General features: G+C 53.3%; 1 protein-coding gene across 7 annotated transcripts in view; it reads left to right on the top strand.

Moving 5' to 3' along the window:
* The window catches only part of VIPR2 (vasoactive intestinal peptide receptor 2), a 109,475-nt gene that overhangs the window by 23,586 nt on the left and 58,782 nt on the right, over positions 1-27,107 (top strand). For all 7 annotated transcript variants that reach the window (XM_073009581.1, XM_007983668.3, XM_073009579.1 and 4 more), the window contains 2 exons: positions 8,981-9,088; positions 14,544-14,641. In XM_073009581.1, the coding sequence (XP_072865682.1) occupies positions 8,981-9,088; positions 14,544-14,641 (206 nt within the window). Of the gene's footprint in view, positions 1-8,980; positions 9,089-14,543; positions 14,642-27,107 lie in introns of those variants that run through there.

The raw sequence follows: 27,107 nt of genomic DNA, 5'->3' as shown, positions 1-27,107 counted from the left end.
CTTTCCTAATTTGAAAATTTACATCTGGAAAAATGCTTGGAATCTTAAAGATATATTTAAGTGAGGCATGTGTATTGTCACCTTAGATATGAAAAGTTCTAGGCTGTTTCCTGTAAAAGAATCCTGGTGGCTAGGGGCAGCCTGGTATGATGAGACTTGGTGGTGGCCCCCTCTGTCCCCGCCTTCGTGACCTGGGAGGGGTCCAGGTGCGGTGGGCAGTCCCTCCTTGGTGAGCACTCCACGGGGGACCGTCCAGCCTTGCTTTGCTGCCTCCTGGACGACCCTCTGCACCAGGCATCCTTGCCTGCTCTTCTCCCTGGTAGAAGGCTGCTCCTTATTTAAGAGACAGGTGAGGAGAATGACAAATACAGTGGGAAAAACACGAAATTGTTTTCCCATTCAGGGATGTTTAATGAGTCTGGACTGAACCACCCCAGACCAAAATACCACGTTGTTCTGGTCACAGCAGATTTTATACAAAGAATCACCACAGTACAAGAAGGACTGTTTTTCTGGTTTCTCTTAAGGTAAGAAGAAAAGTCACTTTCTATAATGAAAGAACTTGGACCTGATCATGCATCTCTGTCTGGGCTGGAAGAGAGGGGCCAGTGGAGTCCGGCTCACGCCTGCCATTGAATGACAGCTACGTTTCCATTTCTCTCTTCCTTCCCCTCCATCTCATTCACTGTAAACACCCACTGAAGCTGGAAGCACTGCACAAGAAGAGGCTGGATCAGGAGGCAGGGGAGGTGGGATGCTGAGCACGCTGTTCTCCCACCTTGGTCTTGCTCATCGGGACCCGTGTTTTAAGCTCATTCCCTGAAACGGACCAGGCTGACTGCTTTCACATGCAGCTCCTTGAGACACAGAAAATGGTATCCAGCAGCACACTCCATCACAACCAGGCAATCAGAATTCCTCCTGTGGGCCTTTTCCTCACGGTTATCTCCAGGAAGAATCCTGACTGTTACCGTTTGGGGCAGAAGCAGTGAAGATTGCAGAGAACTCAGCCACTCAGACATGAGGCTGGGAAGGTATTTAAACACCCACTTTCGGAAGGAGTGGTCACGAAGACTTCAGCAGCCCCCTGCAGGAAGAGACAGACTCATCCTTCAGCCCGTTATTTGCCGTACAAGGAGAGTATTTGATGACTGTGATGCCCCCGGCCTCTCTGAGCTGCCCGTGAGAACCAGCTGGGACTTCCTGCTCTGCCCAGATTCTGGAGGAAGATTTGTTGTTGTCACTTGAGACATAAATCAAGCTTTCTTGAATGGAGGATGTGATTCGAATTATTTGCTCCTCAATGTGTTGGAGGCAAACTGTGATCTGAGCCGATGGCCAGTCTCAGGAGGCTTCGCTTCTCAGCTTTCCTTTTCCCACTCGCTGGTTCCTAGAACTGCTCCCCACTCCTGATGCAATGAAGCATCTTCAGCTCTCATGCCCCTCCTCCCAGTCCTGCTGACACTTGGTGGTCACTGATGACAGCAGCAGGGTGGCCTCCCATGACTCGGGCCTCCTGGGCCACCCACCCTCAGCTGCCACCCTCTGTGGAGTTGCATGTGGGGTAGGGGCAGGTGACTGAAGAAGGAAGGTGGGTGTGGGGGAACCATGAGAAGATCTAGGGCACCACCTCCCAGAGCTGCCCATTGTCCAAAGAGAGCATAAGCTGCATGGCAAGCATGGTGCAGGTGACAACTGGAGTTGCACCCGTCTGTGTCCATGACTCAGGTCAGCAGGTGCAGCCCCACCTCCAATGTGACGTTCTGCATTGCCTTTGCGTGGTGCGGCACCATGTGTGATGTGCTCACCGTTATCCTGTCTGTTCACAGGCCATACAAAGGGGTTCATCCTCATTCATGCCGGAGGACCCACATACCTACCCTTTGGCTCCATGACCAGTGCTTTTATAGTTAAAAAATCATAGAGAAATTAGGTCACAGGAAGCCTCATGTGTGGTATACACTGGTGATAAAGCAAGATCCATGAGGTCTGAGATGGCACGTGACCTGCTAGGGAAAGGGCAGCGACCCAGGAGCCCGACCAGCTCGGCCGGCTCCCGTGTTCCATCCTGTGGCTCACAGCGTGTTTCCTCCCCTCTGTGAACCTGGTCTCCTCCCCAGTGTGAGGACAATCACACTGGGGCTCTCACCTTCTTCAGGGAGTTGCTGGGAGGACAAAATGGAATATATGTAAAAGTCATTTTCTAGACAAGGGGGAGCATGTTGTGAGAGTCTCTTGAAATTTAATTGATGTTTCTGTCATTGAAATTGAAACAATGAGAAAATAAATCCAAATCCAGAACTCAAAGTAACACCTGTAACGTCACCTGTAAGAGCCAGGACTTCCTAGGGAGTCTCTGCAGAGAAGGCAGCGTCTTTGATACGACAGGACTGCAGGTTCCTGTAGGTTCCTCCCCACTGGGTGCACTCTCCCCTTTGGCTGGAAGGTGTCACATAACTGAGTTACTGCTGTGTCCCTCAGAATTCCACCTGGAGGAATTCCCAGCATACTGGTAAGAACCTGTTCTTGCAGCAGCCTTTCCCAAACCCGGTGTATTTCGTTGAAGATGCTGTGAAGCCTCAGAAATGTCAGAAGGCTGCACCGTCGCAGGGTCAGTTTTTCGGAACTGCTTAGTCTACAATGCCTTTTTCAGGAGACTAAGCTGATTTTCAAGCAAAAAGTTAGGAAGCCACCACTGCCAGTCGACATCGAGAAGTCATTCATTGTCTGGAAGCTTCCAGCCCCCTGAGTGGCCCCTGTGACTGACCATCGGTCACTGCCCACTCTGCTCACTTGCTTCCCTGAACGCATTGACCATGCGGGCACTGACCACGCTGGTGCCAACCCACTGCGGGGTCCTCTGGAGGGCCCATGTGACTCTGCTCCACCAGCTGTGTGCTTCCCAGGAAGATTTGCTCCCGGTTACATGTGGCTATGGCACAAATCTCCTGAAACTTGGCTTCAAAATTAGTACTTGGCTCCTCCAGGGCTCTGAGGTTGACCCAGAAGGTTCTGCCCACGTCACCCAAGCTGTTCCTTCCCTACATTCAGCAGGTGCCTAAGCCTTGCTTCTCCCTGCAGCCTCTCCAACCAGGGCTCCCACCAACTGCTCCGACCCTTCCATGAAGGGAGCAGAGCCTGTCAGTCCGAGTGGTCAGCACAGGTCATGGGGCCACACAGCAGGGTAGGGACAAGACCCCATGTCCAGTGGGTGGAGCTGGTGTGCATGGGATGGGAGGAGCTCACAGCAGCCCTGGGAGATCTTGCTGTTCCCAAATGAATTGATGCCTCACACCTGCTGCCTGATTACTTAGCTAAATGCAGGCTAAGCTGGTATATGAAAGGAAGCACGTGGCCCCAGGAAGCTGACTTGTGTGCTCAGGAAAGACTGGAAGCAGCAACAGAATCGGAGGTGAGAAGGGCAGCTATAGGGTGTGGGGCAGTTCGGACACCAGCTTTGCCAGCCTGAGTTCCTCCAGTCCCAGCACCCTGACCTTGGAGGTTGCAGGCAGCACGTCAGGGGCACGATCTGAAAAGGCCAAGGGGAGACCCAGCCAGCAAGCCTGAGCTCAGGGGCTTTGGTGACGCATTCTAAGCACTAGTGGTGACACACTTTGCTGTGTTCTAATTAAGGTGAGATGTCCAAAGCAGACAGACTGCAGTCCTGTTTCAGCCAGGCTTGCCCGCAAGGCCCTGGCCGTCACTTCGGGTGAGAGGCTGCTGAGATCAGAGGAGGCTCCTTCTCTACCCCCTGCCAAGTTTTGAAAGATGAAGATTGGGGTGATAAGTGAAACAACTTCATCATTTATATTGATTCATAAGTGTTTTGGATTATTTATGTGGGACATTTTAGCTGAAGACCAATGACCCAGAGAAGTGGCTCCTCTGAGCTTCTGCCTTGGTGTGTGAGCCAAAGGGTTTCATTGCTCTTTTCTCTCTCTCTTTGCTTCCTGATTTGTGAGACAGGTTTGCTGGGTTTGTGTTGCATTTGTCTAACTCTGACCCTAGACAGTGCTGTCGAGTAGAATTTCCCATGGTAGTGGAAATGCCGGTGTGATGGCTACCAGCCATGTTCCGCTGTGGAACATTCAGATGTGGAGGGTGCAACTGAGGAACCAAACCTTTAACTGCATCTCATTTTAATTAGCTTTCATTTAAATGGCCATGTGAGACTAGTGGTTGCCATACAGAAAGTACAGTTCTAGGGTTTTTTCTCTACTTTTATACCAGTTTATACCTCTTAGCATTTTCTTTTATCTGCTGTTTTAGCTGAAACTTATAACCCACTGTTGAATAATGGATTGCAAGTACCCAACCTGGCTCCTCAGTTGTACAATTGTGTTTAAACATGTCTAATATTTGCTCTTTCTTTCTTTCTCTTTCTTCTTCCCTCCCCCTCCCTCCCTCCCTTCTTCCTTTCTCTTCCTCTCACCCTCTCTCTCTTTCTTTGTTTTTTTCTTTCCTCTTTTCTTTTCTTTGAGACAGGGCCTCACTCAGTCACCCAGGCTGAACTCAAGCTTCTGGGCTCAAGCGATCCTCCTGCCTCAGCCTCCTGGGTGGCTGGGACTGCAGGCACTTACCACGGTGCCTGGCTTAGGACTTGCTATTTTTAACAAATATTCTCTGTGATGTTAAGGGAATCTCATTATTTTACTCTTTTATTTAGGGCTTTAAATAAGTTAGAAATGGTCACTGAATTTCACCAAGTAACTTTTCAGAGCCTATTGATACAAACATTTTCCACTTTTCAGAGCGACCTTTGATTTTATGATCACCATCTCGAAAACATAGGTTGCCACCAGAGCTTAACAAGTCCCATTTCCCTGACTGCCTTATCTGAGCACTTTTGTTTGTTTCTCACTACCTTCATCGCAAATCCTTTGTTTCATGAAATCTCCGCTGCCCACTGCTTTCCAAACGAACAGGCGTCTCCACGTGGCTGTGCTTCTCTCGGGGGTGGCCCCTGCCTGCCTCCCCTTCTCCTCCCATGCCATCCTGTGACTCCGCGCACACTCCTACAGAAGGACTTGTTGCCTCTCCCGAATTTTCGCTGCCTCTCCCAAATTCGCTGTGCTGAATTTGAATCACTTCTGTCCGACACTGAACTGATGGCCTGTTCACGCACTATTTTGCTTTGGCCTGCACAATGTTTCTTAAAAATGTAAACATTTAAAAATGGGTATCTTAATATTATGATACACTTTAAATGCTAGTTTTCAACAAAGAGGGCATTTGTAAAGTTGTAAAAGGCAAATGATACTACAAGGCTGAATGAAGATAATAGTCTCTGGCCCCTCCTCAGCCCCTCCTCATCCCCAGTTCTCAGCCTTATGGCAGCATCTCTTTCATCTCTTCTCTGGTATTTATTTTATTTCTAAACAACATACTTATGCTCCTGTTTCGTTTCTTTCTTCCTCCCAATTTACATCAGTGTCCATTAGATTTCTAACAAGAATAAAGATCTCTCTCTCCTGTGCCGTTCTCACCACCCAAGCATAATTTATCATCCCGCCAGCCTCCTGATGGACTCACCTCACATTGCTGGCGTACATTATTGCCATCACAGTTGATCCACATAATATTCAGCATTTCCTTTCTTCAGAACTTTATGCTTTTCCTCGTTTTTCTGTTGCTGGGTTTTTCACCTACCTGTAAATAATTAGGCATCAAACCTCGGGCCAGAACAGCAACAGCCAAACACTCTCGAGACACTGCACTCATGAGGTGGTCTCAGGGTTCCATTTTTTTCGCCTAGAGCCACTCCCTCTGTAGTCCCCCTCCTTGCCCAGATGGGATCCTCGGGCTGGGGTCTGGCCCCAGGCAGGCACTGTGAGCCGCCTGCTCACACGGTCGGGGTCCTCGGGCGGGGGTCTGGCTCCAGGAAGGTGCCGTGAGTCTCCTCTCACAGTCGAGATCGGGTCCCAGGTAGGTCCCATGAGCCTCCTCCTCACAGACAGAGTCGGTCCCAGGTAGGCGCCATAAGACTCCTCCTCACAGTCGGGGCTCTCAGCCGGGTCCAGTCCCAGGTAGGCCCCATGAGCCTCCTCCTCACAGACAGAGTCAGTCCCAGGTAGGCGCCATAAGACTCCTCACAGTCGGGGCTCTCCGCCGGGTCTGGTCACAGGTAGGCCGTGTGAGCCGCCTCCTCACAGTCGGGGTTCTCGGCCGGGCCGGTCCCAGGTCGGTGCGTGGCCCGGCCTCCAGGAGGCTGCAGTCTCAGAGCCCGGGACTCCACCTGGACGCGGTTCCCTGCAGCGTCCTCAGCCCGTGCCAGTGCGGGGGGCACCGATGGCCTGTCTCTCGCAACTCCCCGTCCTCTGCCTGGCTGTTTAACACAGTTGCTTCTGTCTGCAAGGCCGTAGGGACATCTCTTGGTGCTGCCCTTTCAAATTTTTGGCTGTCCTTTCCGTGAGGTTGAGAAGCTGAGGGAGAAACGCCTACATTCCCTCCTGGCCGCTGTTGCCGGGAGGTTGCAGCCTGTGCCACGCATGCGCCCCCGGTACTGTGGTTGCGCTTCCCGCTGCACTTCCGGCTGCACTTCCGGCTGCTGGCTCAGCGTCGGGGTCCTGACACCCTCCAGTCCGCGTCCTGACATCCTGACAGCTTCTAGCTCTGTTCCCTCACGTGCGGTTCAATAAAGGAACAAATGAATGGAAGGCTTTACCTAGACATTGAAGGGATCAGATGACAAGCTCTAGACATTTGAATCAAATCCTACTGTAATTCAAAGGCAGTTTGATGTGGTATGAATTTAGTATCTCTGTTGCAATTTAAAGCAGCAATTAGTATTATACAATATATAATTATTGCATTATAATTTATATTATGTATTAGTTATCTTATTATATATTATCTTATTTATTGTGTATTTATTGAAGCAAGGTCTGGCTCTGTCGCTGGGGCTGGAGTGCAGTGGCATGATCTTTACTCACTGCAACCTCGACCTCTCAGGCTCAAGTGATCCTCCCACTTCACCCTCCCAAGTAGCTGGGACTATAGACATGCTCTGTTACCTCCAGCGAATTTTTAAATATTTTCTGTAGAGATGGGGTCTCGCTATGCTGCCCATGCTGGTCTTGAAGTCTTGAGCTCAAGGGATCATCCTGCCTCAGCCTGCCAAAGTGTTGAGATTACAAACATGAGTCACCGCACCCAGCCCATTGTTTTAAAATAGCAACATCATATAATTATTACTTTGCTTTTGTGTGACTGAGTTTTGCTTTGTCACCCAAGCTGGAGTGCAATGGTGCAATCTCGGCTTGCTGCAACCTCTGCCTACTGGGTTCAAGCAATTCTCCTCCCTTAGCCTCCTGAGTAGCTGGGATTACAGGCATGTACCACCACAACCAGCTAATTTTTGTATTTTCAGTAGAGACAGGGTTTCACCATGTTGGCCAGGCTGGTCTCGCACTCCTGACCTCAAATGATCCACCAACCTCGGCCTCCCAACGTGCTGGGATTACAGGCGTGAGCCACTGCACCCAGCCATTACTATTATCGAGGCAGAAATTTGTCGTTTTGTGGTAAAAAGCTGAACCTTCAAAATAACCAGCCACAAAACTGCCAGAGCTTGCTGTTTTATAGGAGATGGACAGAACTTGGCTGATCTCGTGCAGAGTCTTCACTTAGAGGCCTAGACATCTTCACTTTCCTCTCCACCCTGTTCACTCTTGGCTAGGAACCCCATCCTGACACCTCTCCACCACCTGCCCTACACACCAGAGTTAGAGGTGCTTGGTTTATGAACTTAGCACTTAAATAACTCTACTACTTAGACTCTAAGCAGCCTTACATGGGCGCTCATACCTGGTGGGCCTGAGGCACATCTGGAGTTTCTAGTGATGCATTTGTATTTGATCACTTGTTTTGAACATTTTAAAAGAAAATCAACATTTTCTTTAAATATGTTAACATTAATGTAATATGAATTTACGTACTTACTCAAGTATTGGTATGTAATTTTATTTTATAATAAATATATTTTCACTTTTATTGAAAGTATTTAGAAACTATTTTCATCTGCAAAACTTAGCTCATGGCCAACTTTTCAGAGACATTTCTGTGTTCTTGAAAGTAAAACACTCCTGTGTTCACACCAAAGCCGTGTGTTCCCCATGGATGTATTCCTACAGTTACTGCACAGGTCTGGGTGGCCTATGCTGAAAGGAAAACTGACGTTTGTTTGCTTGTTTGTTTGTTAGTTTTTACCGAGGCCAGCACATTGCTTTTCTGGTATTGAGGTTTAAGTATGAGATAAAATTTTAGAGGTCTCAAATATAGTGTAAATACCATGGACAAGTAGGAAAAAGTACTGGATTTACACATGGATTCCATCACAGTTGTGTGATATTGAGAAGTCATTAAATGATTTGAACCTTACTGCTTTTCATCTGGAAGATAATTAATGCAATATTTTTATATCTTACCTTCACCAGGTGGTTATTAATACCAAATAAGAGGTCTAAAAAGGTTTAAGCTACGCATTATGAAAATTATTTGATAACTCCATGCAGGTAACCTAAGATTTTGTTGCTAATAAGGCATCTTGACAGTGAAAAATCAACCAAATATTATCAAATACTTCAATTTGCAAATAATCATTGAAGTCAGATTCTACAGAAGCACAAGCACACTTTCCCCGGGCGTCACCCTCCCCAACGGGCCCTTGCACTAATACCCAGTGGTGCCCACTTTGTCACACTGGGAAATGCTGATCACAAGAAGTAAGTAATGATTCTCTTAAAATTCAGAAGGTACACGGTATACATTGAATTACTCAAATGCTTTCTACCACCATATGGTTATTCCTCCAAAGCTCATTGAGATGAACCCACAAGCTAACTATAGTCTCAATAATTGCGTTGGTGCAAGCATGTTTCACAGAAAAGGAGTTTGCGAGGCAGTTATCTCATGAATGGCATTTCTATTTGTGATGCTTCTTTCACCTTGCACCTGCCTCACTCTGCTTTTCTCCTTCCAGCCTGCAGTGGCGTCTGGGACAACATCACATGCTGGCGGCCTGCCAACGTGGGAGAGACGGTCACGGTGCCCTGCCCAAAAGTCTTCAGCAATTTTTACAGCAAAGCAGGTACTGTCCGTGGGTTGAGTTCCTGAGCTCCTCCAGGGTGTTTTCATCTGAGCGTCCATTTTTTCCATCCAAGAAGCAGGAACATCACTTTCCTTCAGGCATCTCCTCCCACCCTGGGGGTCAGGGAATGGCTGTGGCATACTGGGGTGAGTGCCCGTCTTAGGGAGCAGAAGGGCATCACCTGCCTTCAGCCAAACCGCAGAGAGCAGAGCAACTGCAGGGAAAGAACCAGGTTAGACAGGAGCCACATGGGAACCAAAGCATGGGAAACATGCATGAGAGGGGACGGGAGGCAAGGGAGGCATAAAGGAGGCTCCCCTCCTCCTGCTGAGTCGGCCTGTGGACCCTGGAGAGCACGCTCTGGAAGTTTCTGAGAAGTGAGAAGTGTGGCACCCAGAGCCTCCATGCTCAGGTCTGAGGCCCCAGGACGCACCTAGTTTACCGAACCCATTCCCCCGACCTCCCTGCCACCTCACTGGCTTGATGCTGCCTGGAATTTGCTGTTTCTCTGGGCTTCCAGGCTCCTCCTCGGCACCCAGGGCATGCTCTGTATGCAGTACTGCAAATATCTCTTGGCTGAATCCTGAGAGAAGGGTTTTGTTTTTGTGAGTGATTCAGATTTTCACAGTGTGAAGAAATCTATTCAGAAAAATAGAAAACATAAGAAACATCTGGAAACAGAAAGTATAATACTTTGAAACACTATGGAGAATTTGCTTTTATCTTAGACAGAGGTTAAAGGGTAAGGACTTTGGGAAGTAATAATGCTGTAGTGTTTGAAAGCAGATTATTGGAAAAGAGATTGGGACAGAGGAGAAGGAGATTCCGAAAGGAAGATTTTGACTTTCTCACCCCGACTTGCCAACAGAGCAGCCTGAAGGTGGGGACCATACTAGCGTCAGCATCATTACCCACCCCTGAGTTAGAACTGAAGTCACTTTAGAGAACCTGGACTTTAAGAACTGTTCCCTCCAATCAGTAGCATTTCTACTGAGCAGCTTGGGCTGCATCCATTCTTCTGGAGCTCTGGAGAGAATTGGCATGGACTCCGGCTTTTCCTAGTCGATGGCATGGTTCTGAGGCTTCCAGAAAGCACCCAGCAGCCTGGTAGTTTGCACACTGGCAAACACCAAAACACAGTCCGGCGTCTGCCAGACAGAAGCCATCTGGGCACCAGGCGCCCAGGTCAGTGAGGCTCTGGCCCTGCCTGGAAGCATCCTAGGCCCCCTGGAAGTGTGAAAACTCCCAGTCGGTTTTGGGTGAAATGCTTCTTCCACCTTTTTCCCAAGCGGGGAGCATGACACCACCTTGCTAGTGTGAGGAAACCTGTGGTGTTTCCCCAAGTCTGAGTAGTTGCAGCTAGATGATCTGAAATGCAGGGGAAATACGCTGCTACTTTTTCAACCCATCGGAAAAACGTGAGCTATGTGATGACATGCACAAACTGTGGACAGATGGTCCCCATGGAGTGTCCGCATGGAATTCATCCCTGGGGCATTAAATGGGCATCCTTTGCAAATACTTAGAGAGATGTGGATGTGGCTGGGGGCCAAGCAGGACTGGGGTGAAACCACCTGGCATCGTACCACAGGGGCTGAGGCTTCAGAGACTAAATTCGGCAGGGATAACTGGAGAGTCTTGAAATGAAACAAAAGTCAGGCTCGCATCTGCGTGGTGCTCTGTGGTCTACAGAACACTCTACACATGTGATGGCTGCTCCTCCCGTGACCTGTAAGGAAAGCTGGGTCACAGAACACACGCGGAATCATTTCCGCCCACAAACCCAGGTGTTCCAGAAATAAGTCACCATTCTAATGAAGCATTGTTTTCTCTTTTGATTTCTCATCCTTCCAGCAGGTGGGAGGTTTGGGGGTGTCTGTCCTACACTAGGCAGGTGGCCTCTGGGCACCATCACGCGTGCCCGGCTCATCATCAGTGACCAGCACACTGGCACCCTACATCTCTGTGCCAGACGGGACCCTGGGCCGTGTCCAGAAGCAGTGGGCAGCTCCTTCTGCAGGTCCTAACCCTGCCCTGCAGCAGTGGGACCTGGGATGCAGGTGCTCTCCCCACCCGGGCTGGACTTTACCGCTGCTGCTTGGGGAAAGCTGTGAGGATCAGGTGCTTCAGGCATTTCCTGCCCCATCCCCTCCAGGAGGCAATGAGCCAGTTGTCTGCATAGAGGGGAAAAAGGAAGCGGGAGCTGGGATGAGAGGCATAAGGACTCATCATCGGGAGGACAGCCTTCTGTGAACAGCTCCTGTTCAAGCCCCATGCTCAGGGCCCAGGAGGCAGCTCCAACAGCTGTGTGCTGGCCTCTCTCCCTTGACTTGCTTTCTGTGTTTCCAGTTGCTCCTGGTGCCCACCTGCCAATTCTGCATGGCACTGTTGTAGCCAGACCCAGGGCAGCAGCTCAGCCGCCCATCCAGCACAGGTGTAGGGCCAGGTGTGGTTCTGAGCCTTTAAAGGGGCATCAGCACATCCCCCAGTGGAGGATGATGTAGCCTCATGGGGCTTGGAATAGTCGCTGAGAGCACTGAAGCCCTAAGGGAGGCCTTCGAGTATTCGTCATCTTGCAAGTGGGCGAGAGCGTGCCCCCGTGCCCCACAGCCTTCCTTTGCATCTCCCTGGCCTCTCTGCCCCTCCCTGGCCTCTCTGCCCCTGGATGGTCTCGGTCTGCATCTCCCTGGCCTCTCAGCACCTCCCCGGCCTCTCTCTGTGCCTCCCTGGCCTCTCTCTGCCCCTCCCTGCACCTCCCTGGCCTCTCTCTGTACCTCCCTGGCCTCTCTGACCTTCCCTGGCCTCTCTCTGCATCTCCCTGGCCTCTCTGCCCCTTCCCGGCCTCTTTGCCCCTTTCCAGCCTCTCTCAGCACTTCCCTGGCCTCTGACGGCACCTCCCCGGCCTCTCTCTGCCCCTCCCTGCACCTCCCCGGCCTCTCTCTGCCCCTCCCTGCACCTCCCTGGCCTCTCTGCCCCTCCCTGCACCTCCCCAGCCTCTCTGTACCTCCCTGGCCTCTCTCTGCCCCTCCCTGCACCTCCCCAGCCTCTCTGTACCTCCCTGGCCTCTCTCTGCCCCTCCCTGCACCTCCCCAGCCTCTCTCTGCACCTCCCCGGCCTCTCTGTACCTCCCTGGCCTCTCTCTGCCCCTCCCTGCACCTCCCCGGCCTCTCTCTGCACCTCCCTGATCTCTGCAGGTTGCCACCTCAGGCATTTCCTCTCCTGCCACATTTGCCCCGTGTGTCTCAGGAGTGAGAAGTCAGAAAGGATAAAAAACCTGTGAGGGAATCTGCACTTCACAGAATGACTGACTGACTGAGTTTTTGGAGTTTTATTTAAGTATCTTCTTTGGATTGGTAAACACTGATCTCCTGTAGGAAGGAAAAAAGGCTGCACCTCGCAGAGGATGAGTGACAGGCTCAGCTCCCACCGAGGTCCTGGCTTCCAGACTCAGGATCGGGGCCTGTAGGTGCCCTGCTCAGGTGAGAGCCAGGCTGTCAGGTGTGGCGCTTGGCCCGTCACTTACCAGTATGACTTTGGGCAAGTGACACTCCTTCCTCAGCCCTGGCCGTCTCATCTCTGAGATTAATTGGAGAGCCGCCTCCTGTGGCTGTCAAGATTAACTGGGTGGATGCAGGCACAGAGCCTGGCGTTCCTGAGGGCTCAGTGAGTCGTAGCAGCCACTACCACATGACTACTGTTATGATAATAACTATTAAGAGTGCTGTTCCTGAGTCTGTGGTGGGCACATCATTTATCTTTGTGGACCTGTCTCCTTGTCCACACAATGGGGCAGTGGGACCAGGTCTCTAGGAGTCTCGCCCCTTTTAGGGCTCTGTTTTGCCTGTACTGTGTATGGGGTCTCTGCAGCTAAGCGGCCCCCAGACCTTACTGGGGCTCCCCGTGTGAGGTGTGGGCCTTGTAGTCAGAGCCCCTGATTGGTGATGGTGTCGGGGTGCCAGTGGGCAGAGCCAGCCCTGTGGCCTTGCTGAGACCAGTCTCCTACCCCACTCTCCCCAGTAGAGCCAGGGCCTGGCCCAGCCAGCCCTCTCTCTGCCTCTCACCACTGCATGACAAGAATCACGTGTGCACCCCACTCAGAAACCGAGTCTTCAAAGCCTTGTTTTCCCCTTCTGTAAAATGGGAACCGCAGTGCCCACCAAGTCTGTCTTGCAAGGTTGTCTTGAAATTAAAAAGTCATGGGAGTGAAAATATTTGCTAAATCCAAAGCCCCAGACCCTTCCAGTCCCCCGGGCAGGGAGACAGGGGCCCCACTCTGGCCATGCCAGGTGCAGGAGTGCATGGAGGGGTCTGGCTTCCTGGGCTCTGCTGTGGGGGTGATCCTGACGCCATGCAGCCATGCTCGGGGCAAGGCTGGCACGGCGTTCAGTGCCTGGTTTTATTCTTACAGCTCAGACAGCTTTGAGAGCTCTATCACCTACTGTTCTATGTGGCCGTCTGCTGAGGACACACAAATACAAGGAACATTGAATTTCTGAGCTTACGTATGATTTTAGTTCCTTAGGAGCAAACAATGAAATTGTAAGGGCACAATTGCCTTGATTTCCTACAATTAAACTGTAATTCCGCCATCCTTTCTTCCAACACCAGTGGCCAAATGGAGCCTGCCCTACTGGGTCATGGTTGGTGGTGAGGGCCTGGCTGGTAGGAGGGAAGGTGCTGTCAGGAACGGAGCAGGCCGGGCACCCAGTCACCATCGGTGGTGAGGGCCTGGCCGGGAGGAGGGAGGGTGCTGTCGGGACCGGAGCAGGCCAGGCACCCAGTCACCATCAGTGGTGAAGGCCTGGCCGGGAGGAGGGAGGAACTGGATGTCAGGAACTGGATGGAGCCTGCCCTACTGGGTCATGGTTGGTGGTGAGGGCCTGGCTGGTAGGAGGGAAGGTGCTGTCAGGAACGGAGCAGGCTGGGCACCTGGTCACTGTCGGTGGTGAGGGCCTGGCCGGGAGGAGGGAGGGTGCTGTTGGGAGGAGGGAGGGTGCTGTCAGGAACGGAGCAGGCCGGGCACCCAGTCACCATCGGTGGTGAGGGCCTGGCCGGGAGGAGGGAGGGTGCTGTCAGGAACGGAGCAGGCCGGGCACCTGGCTCCAGGACGGCCAAGGCTTGGCTGTAAATATCACTTATGGTGGCAGAACCTAAGAGTCTGTGAAGAATTTTCGTTCTGCCCCAGGAGAACTACATTTACAGTTGTGGTAATTCTGACTTACGACAGCGCGTTCACTCTCATCTCAGGCCCCACCAGCCCCGAGAGGTGACCCGCGGGCCAGGTCACGTGGACTGGGAGGCCAAGGAAGGTTTTTTGAGTGGCAGCCCTGTCTCCTAGCTGAGCCCTGGGCATGGGAAGCATTTTTAGAGCACACGGGCCCAGCACAGACTAAGGTCCCTTCTAAGGCCAGTTTTCATGGACTTGCAGATAAAATATCTGAACTTCACTTTCCAGGAAACATAAGCAAAAACTGTACGAGTGACGGATGGTCGAAGACGTTCCCGGATTTCGTCGATGCCTGTGGCTACAGCAACCCGGAGGACGAGAGCAAGGTAGGCTCCCGCGTGCTGCCACGGTGGTGGGTTCCGCTTCCTGACACTGCACCAGCAGCCCCCTCCTGCCCTGCAAGAATTATGTAGATATTTCCCCTAAATAATCCTCTGAGTACCGACGCTACTTCCCGCTTCCGAGTTAAGCGGAGTCCCTGTTTCCATTCTGCTGCTGCACTTGGGATTGTTTGATTGTTCCGTCATTTTGCGGGCAGGGAAAGGCAGGTTTTCCCGACCTGCTGTGTGCATGTCTGGGAGATGGTGAGGAGAATCTAACAGCGGCCCCGCCTGCCCGAAAGTAACTTTTCAGACGGGTCCTGGAGAGCACACCCTTTCCGCATTTGGATTTCTTGTCCCATTTAAGATTTTGCCACATTCTGGGGCATTGAGAAGCCAGTGCCATGGTTTCCTGAGCCCTGAGCCTGCAGCAGGAGATGTGACCACAATTAGGGTGTCTTTTCAAGCTAAGAGACCTGGCTTGTCCTCGGCCAGGAGGCGTCTGGGAGCAGGGGTCCCAGGGTGAGTTGGGGACCCCCCATCCAGGCTGCACAAACTTGCTGCAGTGACCTGGGGCTCTCGGGCGTTATGTCCACTGCGAACCCTTCTGCAGGGCTGTGATGTTTCAGTAATGAGGATGTTTCTCCCAAGTGTGGGATGCGTGGCCTTAAGCTCTGCTCCATCTGTGCCAACTTCCCCAGCTCTGCCTCAAGTGGCCGCTCCTCCTAAGGGCTCACTCTCCGCAACATTGGCCTGTGGTTTATCAGCAGACAGACCTCCATCCTTCCCCGCAGCCCTGGCAGCACCGTGTGGGTGCCCGGCGCCCTACCAACCCGCAGCCAGAGGTGTGTGCAGAGGGTGCTCCCTGCACAGGCGAGGCAGGGGGCAGGGGATGCACTGGAGGCTGCTCTAAGGAGCCCTGGGAAGGGTCGCACTCCCCACATGCAAACTTTCTCCTGCAAGCCCACAGAATTCCCGGCAAAACCATCAGCTCGTGGGCCTATCGCCTCCTGCCCTGACCCTGCTCCACCTGCCCTTCCTGGAGGTGTGGCTTCTGCCCTCGGGGTCCCCAGGGGATGGTGGCATTGCTGCCTGGCTGCCTCTTGGGAGAATGAGCCCAACTTTCTCCCAGAGGCTTCCTCTGCTCACTTCTCTCAGATTCACAACTCTAAGCCAGTTCTCTCTCCACCAAATTATTAAACCCTAGGAAAGGAAGTATCTTATGCAGTGACCAATATCCCAACAACTGGAAGATAAAACTCCTGACCCTGGTATATTAGTTCATTTTCACCCTGCCGGTAAAGATGTACCTGAGACTGGGTAATTTACAAGAAACAGAGCTTTGATGGACTCACAGTTCCGTGTGGCTGAGGGGGCCTCACAATCATGGCAGCAGGCAGAAGAGAGAATGAGAGTCAAGCGAAAGGGGAAACCCCTTATCAAACCATCAGACCTCGTGAGACCCATTCGCGTCCACAAGAACAGTCTGGGGGAACCGCCCCCAACATTCAGTTCCCTCCCACTGAGGCCCTCCCACAACACGTCAGAATCGTGGGAGTTACAATTCAAGATGAGATGTGGGTGGGGACACAGGCAAACCACGTCACGTGACCAGTGGATAAGGTGGTGGCGGCTGATGTTGGCGGGTGTTACCGTGAGCCCACTGTCTGTGTTACTTCAGTTAGGCTTGAAAACAACTCACTGCATGGATGGAGAAGCTGAGGCTTAGGGGAGTGGTGAGGTGTGCTCCCCACTGGTGAGCAGCCACAGCCAGGCCCCAGTCAGTCTGATTCTCACGCAGTCTGCTTGTTGCCATCTGGTCAGGACAGCGCCTGGCCCCACCGCCCTCCCTGAGTGGGTTGAAGGCACCTGCAGGAGCCACCCGGCTGGGGACTGCATTGACCTGTGGGCCCGTCTAAGATGCGCTGTCGCCCATGGCTTCCAGTGGAGTTCAGAGAAGACTGAGTTGAGTGTTGGGGGCCCAGCTCCAGTGCACATGGCTGTGAGCCCTTGAGGAAGGCCCTCAGGAGGGTCCTGGGGCGCATGGCTACACCCAGCTCAGCCAGGGAGAGGGGAACGTTGAGGCCTCTGCCATCGCACACCGTGGCTGACAGCTGGCTCCGGTGTGTGAAATCACAGCAGTGACAACGCCGTCTGCCCCAGGCTTCCATAGGAAAGGGAGCAGCCAGGGGTCTCGGGGGCTTCTGTAGCCTGGGGGGGATTTCAAGGTCCAGGTGGGATCCCCGGTGTGTTAGAGGCACCACCTCTGAGTCTTCGTCTTTGTCTGCCCCTGGCCGGCAGCCGTGCCTGGGAGACATTAGGGCAGAGGTGCTGGTGAAGAGCAGAGACCAAGACCCCCAGAGCATCGCCCAGAGCCCCACATGTGCAGGCTCCATCAGGAGGCCCGGGCCTGATGCTCCTTTGTTCATTCTCTCCTTCCTTTATTCACTCCATGAATAAGCGTTCCCTGGGAACCTCTGTTCCGAGCCCCTGGGTCATAGAGAGTGACATGAATCTGGGAGGCAGTGACAGCCACCGCCTGCGTGGCAATGTCAGCTCACAGAGTCATGCCCAAGCTTCTTATCTCCCGTCTCCCCCGGCCACACCCTGGGAGGCATCCCAGGGACACGTGGCAGGCTCTTCTGGGTCCACTGGTCCTTCATCAAGGCCGTAATTAAACCCTGCCTGCGTGAGCACAGTTGCTCTGTGATCCCCGATGCTCTGCTGTTTAGTCTGAAGGACTATTTTTCTTCTTAATTACACATTTCAGAGATTCTGCAAATATTATAAGTACATATTCACTGCTAAAGGATTAGAAAGTCAAAATATTTTAAAGTGAGAAAGCAAGGAAAAGGATGGCACAAAACCAAAATGAATAATTTTTCTTCCTGTTGCAGTTTCTGGTCTTTGAATACTTTGAATACTTGGTTGGTTTAGGGACTCGTTTCCAAGATGAGGTGACAGCACAGCACAGGGCGTTCTGGAGGCTGCAAGCGCCAGAACAGGCCCCAGGCAGGCGCGGGGCGGACACGCACGGCCCTGGGCCGGCCCTGCCCTCCGGCGAGCACAGGACTGCCTGGGAGCTGAACTGAACAGAGTTCCTCCTGCCCGGAGCTCATGCTTCGTCCCATCAGTGCCCACTTGCTTCCCAGATTCACATTTTTAGTTGTGTTTCCTGCTTGCACAGGGCCAAAGTCTGCCCTGGGTGTTGCGTGTGCAATCATTATTGTTCACTGTTTTCAAAATTAATTAAATTTGAGAAAAAAAATTAGCCTCCACAGAAGCCACAGACTTGTCTACATGTGTGAGGGAATCAGCAGAGATGTGGGTGTGGGAGCCCCTGGGAGGAGAAGGGCTCTGGGGACCAGAGGGCTCTGGGGCAGCCCTGGGCACTGCTGAGCAGCTGCATCTCATCCGGACCCAGAGCCTGCTGGGCTGTATGGGCCTTGGCTGTGGTCTGGGCCTTTATTTGAGGTCTCAGCTGCTGCAGTCAGATCCTGAAGCAGGTACGCCAGCCAGGGATCAATCTCCATATCCGAGGTCTTCCCATCTGTGTCCTCCTCCTGCCAAGACCAGCTTTCAGGCCTGAGGGAGTCTTAGGTCTTCACTGAGTAAAGGGTTTCATCCCACGGTGTATCAAGGAGCAACGGCCTCAGCCCTTGCCCTCCACCGCTGCTCCTCTCCCCTTTCCCACCCGCACTTCCCTGTAAGCCACAGTTCTCCCAGCAGACTGAGGGCTTGGGATCACCAAAGGTGAGAGGCTCCCCCAAGCCGTGTGCTGGGGCCCGACTGCCCTGCCCTGCCCTGCCCTTCATCCCATCACATCCCTTCTGTGCTGATGGGTTGGGGGCTGGGGTTCCCATTGTGTGGAAAACAGAAAACGGCTCAGGCAGAGGATGGGAGCGGCAGCGGCCGGCAGGGCTGGTGTGAGGCTGGGGATTCCACTCACCCCGGTGGGGCTCAGGCTTCCAAGAGGCCACTGAGGAGCTCCTGGGACTCATCGTGATATGGGCTCTGGCCCAGTGGGTCTGTGTGGGGCCTGAGACCCTGCCTTTCCAGCACATTCCCAGCTGATGCCAGTCAGAGTCAGAGCCTGGAATCCTTACACGAGAGGCCAGAAGCCTTGGCCTCATCATTCCAGGCCTGAGAATCCGCCCAGCTGTCACTCACCGATGGCTGAGTGATGTTGCACAAAGCCCTGTGCCGCCCTGTCCCACTCCTGGGATCAGACCAGAAATCTCGGTCTCTGCGTCCCAACGGGCTGGAATTGCTGCTCAGCTTCTGAAAGGTGCCTCTTCAAGCCTGTGTTTCTTGAAACAAGGCACTGAAAAGCACACTTTGTGTCAAAAGCCCAAAGGGAGTGGGAGTTCTTGGTGATTTGGATTTCATCTCAGGCACCGACGAAAAAGCACGGAGTGGGGGCTTCCCTCCTTGAGTCAGGGTCAGGCAGGGGTAACGCAGTCGAACCTCTAAGACCCTGGGCACTCACAGCCCCTGCCGTTGCTTCTGTGGTGGCGGCCGGGGCGGAGCGCGGTGTTCCTGGGAACGGCCCCAGCAGCACACCATGGTGGGCACGCGAGGTGGCCGGCTCCCGTGAGTCTTCTGTGTCACATACTTGTTAACTCCATTCTTACATAAAGAGCACGTCTGCTAAATTTAGCCACGAGAACTGTTTGGCATTTCGGCCTTCCCGTGCTTCAAGTGCATGCATTTCTTCCGTGTTACGTCACATCCCTAAAAATAAGCCTGTGCCGTCCTCCAGCACTCAGGCCCCCGCGGTGACTCGTCCCACTGATGGCACACCTCACTCCCAGGGCTCCCATCCCTGGTGACAAAGACCACAGCAGCTGGCACCGCGGACGCCTCTGTGGGAGGCCCCATCTGGTCATCCCGCCAACCCTCCTGCAGCCCTGCAAGGACACGCCAGCCTCCCACGGTGCCAGGAGGGGCCTGGCAGAGACCCCCAGAGCAGCCTGCCCCAAATCACCTCTGAGAGCAGCAGCGTTTCCGAAGGAAGCCTCCCCTCACGGTCCTCAGGCCCAGCAGGTGCCCAGCAGGTGCCAGCCACGAGGGCACTGGCTCATCGAGTGATGGGAAAGGGGACAGCAAGGCAGCCACAGACAGGGTGGACTCGGCCACGGACACAGTACTGCAGAAGCATCCCAAGGTGGATCAAGATGAGAGGTGGACCTGTGGCTGTTGCAGGGGCCACGAGATTGACCTCAGGCCGGGGCAGAAATCTGGCCACAGGCAGAAATTATTCACCAGTCACCTGGCACAACCAGACAGGATTATGAGCATTTTTCTGCTGTTTAGTTTTAATCTGTGCATGTGACGCTTAATACTTTCCAAATAAATGGATGAGTCTTTTCAGGGCCAAAGGAGATACGGGACCAGGGAAGGAGGTTAAGAAGGAAATGCACAGATACGCTGGTGCCCAGGGACGGCGACTGGGTCTCCAAGTTCTTTAAGTTCTAAAGGAATCCGCTAGGGAAGATTTTCCTAATGGCAGGGAGATGAAGGCGAAGGAATTAGAGGCCCACGTGGTCAGGAAGGTGGGAGGACGGAGGAGCACACCAGGACGATGTGCAGTGCCAGACGGGGACCTGCAGGAAACACCAGCACCGGGGCCACCACGGTGCGCCAGGTGCTTCTGGGCGTGGAACTGGCCGTTGCTGGAGGAGGGGAGGTACGTGCCTGGCACAGGACAGACCATCCAAGGCAGCAGGGTCTGCACACCAGGCTCCGCATGAAGGACTGTGTGGCCCCAGGCAGGGGTTGAAACTCTCCCGGCCTCGATGGATAGGAGGGCTGTCTCTGGGCTTGGGCAGCCTTGGACAGGACCCCTGGCATTCTGCTCTGGGGAAGGGTCCAGCCTCCCTGCTGCTCCCCTTAAGGGGAGGTCTCTGTGGCTGGCAGATGTTCAACTTAAGCACCCAGCAGCTGGATCTTGGGCCCCACAGGTGGGTGGGGTGGGGGCGCTGGTTCCGAGAAGGTGTGCACCCTGCAGCTTATTGCCTGGAGCCCCCGGGGAGCCTCCAGATTGTCCACCGCACACCACACTGGCCCCTCCAGGACACACAGCACTGGCCCCTCCAGGACTCACCACACTGGCCCCTCCAGGACTCACCGCACGGGCCCCTCCAGGACACACTGCACTGGCCCCTCCAGGACACACAGCACAGGCCCCTCCAGGACACACAGCACTGGCCCCTCCAGAACTCACCGCACGGGCCCCTCCAGGACACACTGCACTGGCCCCTCCAGGACACACAGCACAGGCCCCTCCAGGACTCACCACACTGGCCCCTCCAGGACTCACCGCACGGGCCCCTCCAGGACACACAGCACTGGCCCCTCCAGGACACACAGCACGGGCCCCTCCAGGACTCACCACACTGGCCCCTCCAGGACACACTGCACTGGTCCCTCCAGGACTCAGCATTTATGGTCCTAAGAAACAACTGAATTAAAGAAAGTGTGGAAACCCACAATTCAGGGTTCTAGGGAGGTCTGTGAAAGACTTAAAAGAAAAACAAAGAGAGAAGGAAGAGTTTTGAAGGGATTCACCTACTGCCTGTCAGGCACCACCTGTCACGTCAGCGTGATTTGGAACCCAGATGGGAGCAGGGGGCTTGTGGAGACCACTGTGGGCAGGATAGCAGCCGAGGAGGCAGAACAGCAGGGCCTTGAGTCTGGGGCTCCCGGTAACACTCTTGTTCTCCCTCTTGTTCTCTCCTCTCCCTTTTGCTCTATTTTCTGCTTTTTCAAAAATAAGAATATATTGGTTTTATATTTACAAAAATCAAATTTTAAGTACTAAAAAATCACTTAAATTTATACGAGCTTTGCCTTTGAAGCCCAGACTTTGTCAGCACAATGAGGAAACTCAGTTGTCACTTTCTCTCTGCCATGTCTTTCTTAAAAGCTGTTTTGAAGTTAGTTGCAAGAACAGGGCCAGGTTCCCCGATTGTGAGCCCCGTCACCGGCTGTGAGCATTTGCCCGGCCCTTACACTGGGTGTGTGTAGCACACAGTCATTCGAGGGTGGGCTGCACACACACGCCTTTTCGCCCCTTAAATGTTAGGGAGTCTCCTAAAAGCAGGGCTGGTCTCTTAAGTCACTTCAGTAGTGTCATCAAATTTAGGAAATGTCCATTTTCACTAACGCTGTCATCTGACTTGCTGCCTCAGCTCCGATTTCATAGGCTCCAGGCCGGGATAGCGTGCCGTGTGTGGTTGTGGTGGCTCCCCGGCCCCTCTCCGTCTTTGTGGCCGTGACGCCCTCAGAGACCACAGCCCTCTCATTCCACGAAGCAGCTTTGCCGGGGTCTGTCTGATGTCTCCTTGGGACTAGGTTCAGGAGATCTGCCAGGCACATGTTTTAAAGCAAAGTAGTATGAATATTTGGTAGCAAAGCAAAGGCCCGCGCTTCCTAGGTCAGTTGCCTTTTTAAATCCTAAACTCTATGCATTAACTAGGTCCCAATGGGATAAAAAGCTCCAAATGTCTCTGACTGTTTCTGTACTTCAGAAATGTCATGTTTGGATTTTAAAGGAAAATCAGTTCCCCGTCTAACTCGGACACACCACAAAGGAAACACGTGGCTTAAAACAAGGTGCGTGGCATGGCACGGAGTCGCACTGATTACGGGCTGTCTGCCTCACAGCCCTGTACACCCAGGATCTTCCTCTTTAAAATCTCACCACCAGAGCCGGATGCCGCCCTGCAAAAAAGCTGCGAAATCACACTGCAGTTATCACCACAGGCTCACTTGGGGTAACAGCAGTGCACACTCTTCCCTGGGAAACCAGCCTGTGTTCAGAGGAAGAACAGGATGCCACCCAGGGATGTCTCTGCTGCTCCCCCAGGGAGAGCGGTGCCTGTGCACGTGGCCACGCCTGGGCCTCCCCAGCTCTGGCTCCTGAGTGCCAGCCCTGGCTGACGGGTCAGGGGCTCCAAGGGCTCCTGAGTTCTGAGCTTAGCTAGTGACTGATGTCAGCAGCAGCCATGGGTACAACTTTCCGTGAGCCTTGGGCACTCTCTGGCTTGTGTCTAAATGATGTCCCCGTTCCTCAGACAGCAAGATTGGAGGAGCGAGTTTCCACGTGCTCATCGGAGACCCCGTGGCCTCTTCCTCTGCTGAGTCTGGAAGTGAAGTCACAGGTTTCTCGTCCCAGATGGCAGAGGCGAGGCCCTGGCTCCCCTGGGGTGGAGCAGAAGGGAGGAGCCTCCTCTGTGGAGAATGAGACCAGGGCTGCAGGGAGAGACCATCCCCTCCTCTGCATCTCTCCTCTTGGGGCCTCTTAAATGATTTGGAAATCATTCCCCTAAAAATTGAGCCTTTCCTTGAGAGGTCAAAGCAGACTTTCCCATCACAGATGTGAGCCTGCTCCCCATCCTACCCTTCAGCTTCCTGCTCCCTTTCCGTCACCCAGACCTGACCACCAGCCCTGAAAGAGGGGTCACGAGGGGCGCCCGTCAGTACTGGGCACGGGGTGGCTGCTGTCCAGGAGACCCAGGGATGCTGCGGGGCCTCTCCCCTCTCCACACCCAGGGACGCTGCGGAGTCTCCCCTCTCTGACCCAGGGACGCTGCAGGCCGTCTCCCATGTCCAGACCCAGGGACGCTGCAGGGCCTCTCCCCTCTCTGACCCAGGGACGCTACGGGGTCTCCCCTCTCTGACCCAGGGACACTGAGGGGTCTGCCCTGTCCAGACCCAGGGACACTGCAGGGTCTCCCACCTCCAGACCCAGGGACACTCTGGGCACCTGCTTATTGTGGGTGGAACAGTTCCTCATTCCCATCTTGGATCCTGAGCCCGGCGCTGCTCTGCAATGACAGACTCCAGGGGAGTTTTCAGGCCAGGCAAGTGGTTGTTTTTGTGAGAAAAAAGACGTTTTTAAAAAATCTCCCGAGCGAGGTGGAGAGGCTCCTCTCTTCCGGCCGTGAGAGTGAGCCCCAGCCACACCTGCCAGCACCCTGGAAAGTGAGCGTGGAGCCGCAGTGCCTGCCCTGACTTCTACTAAAGGGCGCTTCTTAAAACACGGTTGGTCTGGGTTTCCCATTTCCCTCAAGGATGACCTCTGAGAAGACGGACGAGACCAGTCGCCTGTGTTGACGTTTCCAGTCTCAACCTAAGGAAAAGCAAATGAGCACTCAAAGCTCTCAAAGTCTACAGTGTTTTTTGAAATATAATGACGTTTACCTCTCACTTTCCTCCAGTAACTGCCAGTGTCTTGAAGAAATGTTTTCTGTCCCCACCAGCCCCCGCAGGACCACATCTCTCAGCATCTCTGCTGCTTGAATGGGTCTGGCTTGTTCCACCTGCCTTGACTCCCCCGGGTCACCCACTCTCCCCGGAGAGGCTGCACACTCACACGCGTGTGCGGGCAACAACAGTCACCGCCTGTGCTCCCAACGCCTTAGTCTTGAGAGCAGAAGGGAGGCAGCTCTTGCTGGCAGCCCGTGCCACTGCCCCGCACCAGGCCCATGAGATGCCCAGGGCCCAGGACTCCGAGACGCCGAGCCACAGCCCTTCCAAGCAGAAAGCCAGGTTGCAAACCACCTCCCTCTGGTAGACCACAAATCTCAGTGAAAACAGCCAAACCCGGGAGGCGGAGCTTGCAGTGAGCTGAGGTCGCACCACTGCACTCCAGCCTGGGCGACAGAGTGAGACTCCGTCTCAAAAAAAAGAAAAGAAAAGAATAGGCTCCTCCCAAAAAACATCCCGAAATTGCTCATGGAAGGAGGTTATTTTGGTGATTTGGTTCAAGTTATTTTGATGCCGGAGGCTGTGCAATTTGGAATGAGTCAAGACTCTTCAGTTTAGAATGGGAAAGGAAATGAATATTTAAAGATAAATAGCTCAAAGGGCAGTGGCAGACCAGAACCCAGAAACCCTCCTCGCCCTGTCATCTTGAGGAGAAAATCCCAGAGGAGAGGGTAAATGGGGTACTCAGGTCACTGTCTCCTTCTGACCTCAGATTAGAACATGGTGGCTGGGGCTGTGTGGAGGGGACAGGGTAAGACTCGCTCCCGTCGCACCCGGCACTCTTGGCTTCATGAGTGTCAGATTCGCCGAGTTCACTCTGGGCCCCAGCCATCCATTGCCGTGTCCTTTTGCTTAAAGCGGGCTCAACCTGCAGAGTCCACGTGGAAGGCAGGCTGTGCAGGTGGGACACCCTCACGTCAGCATCTGACTCTGTCTTCACAGGAAAGCCCCGGGAGGTTCTCACCTCTGTTTTCTGAGGGACTAACCGCTACCCAGGAGTTCAGTGGCATAATCTCGGCTCACTGCAACCTCCGCCTCCCAGATTCAAGCGATTTTTGTGCCTCAGCCTCCCGAGTAGCTGGGACCATAGATGTGCGCCACCAGCCTGGTCAATTTTTGTATTTTTAGTACCGACTCCTGGCCTCAGATGATCCGTGTGCCTCAGCCTCCCAAAGTGTTGGGATTACAAGCATGAGCCCCGCCCCTGGTCCAGGTGGCTTTTCTAACTGCTCAGGCCCATGGAAGGAGGACAGCTGACTGGGAAGCAGCCTCCGGGGCCAGGCAGGCTCCCGGCTGCAGCTCTGAGTGTTCCAGCCTCCTCCTGTGGCACCGACCAGTGCTTGCATCCCAAGAACCATGGGAGGAGGCCAGGCAGGTCTCGTGGCCCCTCGTCCCCCCACTGCTGATGCTGATGGGGGAATGGGAGTGTGTGAGGAGTGATGTGCAGGGCGGGGCTTACCCTGGGCCCCCTGCGAGGTAGACGTGTGCAAAGGAAGCAAGGAGGGCTGCAGTTGTGGGATTACACAACCTTTCACATCCCTTCCGTTATAAGAATTCTTTTCATCATCATATCACACCAAATAGCATAAATTATTGAGTGTTCACAGAGCACCTGGCACCATGCTGAACTCTGCATGGACCAGCTCATTTGGCCCCCAGCCATCCCATGGGATAAGATGCTGCATGACCACACTTTACCATAAGGGGACACGGCTCAGAAGGGGCAGCCACAGACTCATCCGTGGGCAGGGGATTCGCAGGAGCAGTCGAGACATCGGCCCTTATCTTCCACTTTGTGTGCAAAGCCCTCTATTCACCTCACTTGTGTTGCTCCAGTTCCGTAAACCACAATTCGATGCTTCTACAGAGCTCCTGGGGCGAAGTAGGTTCCCAAGGAATCCAGGCTTTACCGGTTTGGTAAAATGGTCACAGAAAGTGGCCTCTGTGTGTGGCCCCAGCGTGTCTGTGCTGGGGTCACTGGGGATAGCGATGGTCGCGGGAGGCTGGCCCCTGTGCATGGTCCCAGTGTGTCTGTGCTGGAAGTCTCCTTTGATGCCTGCCTTGTCTTTGATTTGCCGTCCTGTTTCGTCCACAGTAATTTTTTAAGTCCTAATTTGCTCCTCCTTTCCCTCTATGAGTAACTTCTCCCTTCCCCACAGTCATGCTTGCTAATCACAGCATCTTCTAGATGTGCAATGCCTTGCTCTCACAGAAATGCAGCCTCGTACTGCCATCCTGTATGCAGTGTACAGCCAGTGAGGTATAATTGTTAGGGTCCCACATACTTTTTGAGACTGTGGGACAGGTTTTTGTTGTTGTTGTTGTTTTACAGGTGGAGAAACCTGAGTTATAAAGCACATAAAGACTTGTCTCAGATTTCCTTGCTGACAAAAATCACTAATATGTATTGAACATCTAGAATGTGCCAATAACAGTTATAATTATAGTTGTTATTAAGGGCTTACTGTGTTCTAAGCACTTTACATGAAATTCTAAATTCAATGCACAACACTGCCAGATAGGAACTATTCCCCTTCCACAGATGAGGAACTGAGGCCTGGAGACACCAGGATTGTTCTCCCAGCAGCGTTTCCAGGTTGTGACCAGAGTCGCTGAACAGACTCCAGAGCTCACGGCTTTCACTCCGTGGTACAGGCCGTGCTGCTACCACTGTGTGATTCCCTCTCCAGCTCAGACAGTGGCTTCTCCAAGAAATCCTACTCAGGTCAGGACTTAGTCCAACTTGGGAGACACTGTCCTGTCCACTCAACAATACCAAGGATCCTGATAGTGAGGTACAGCTTCCCCAACAAACTGTGATGTGAACACAAACAAAAATCACTGTGATGTGAATAATGTGGTGGGACTGTCCTGACTCCTTGCAGGTGTACAGGTGTGCTGCAGCAGGTGTGTGGTATACGGGTGTGCTGTAGTGGGTGTGCAAGTGTTCAGGTGTACTGCTGCAGGTGTACAGGTGTGCTGCAGCAGGTATGCGGGCGTTCAGGTGTACTGCCACAGGTGTATGGCTGTGCTGCAGCATGTGTACGGATGTACCGATGTGCTGCAGCAGGTATGCAGGTGTTCAGGTGTACTGCCGCAGGTGTACAGGTGCACTGCAGCATGTGTGCGGATGTACCGGTGTGCTGCAGCGGGTGTGCAGGTGTTCAGGTGTACTGCCGCAGGTGTATGGCTGTGCTGC

The sequence above is a fragment of the Chlorocebus sabaeus genome, chromosome 21 (assembly GCF_047675955.1).
Source record: "Chlorocebus sabaeus isolate Y175 chromosome 21, mChlSab1.0.hap1, whole genome shotgun sequence".
Lineage (NCBI taxonomy): Eukaryota > Metazoa > Chordata > Mammalia > Primates > Cercopithecidae > Chlorocebus > Chlorocebus sabaeus.
The sequence above is the reverse complement of the archived record's forward strand: the minus strand, read 5'-3'. Positions and strand labels throughout refer to the sequence as shown.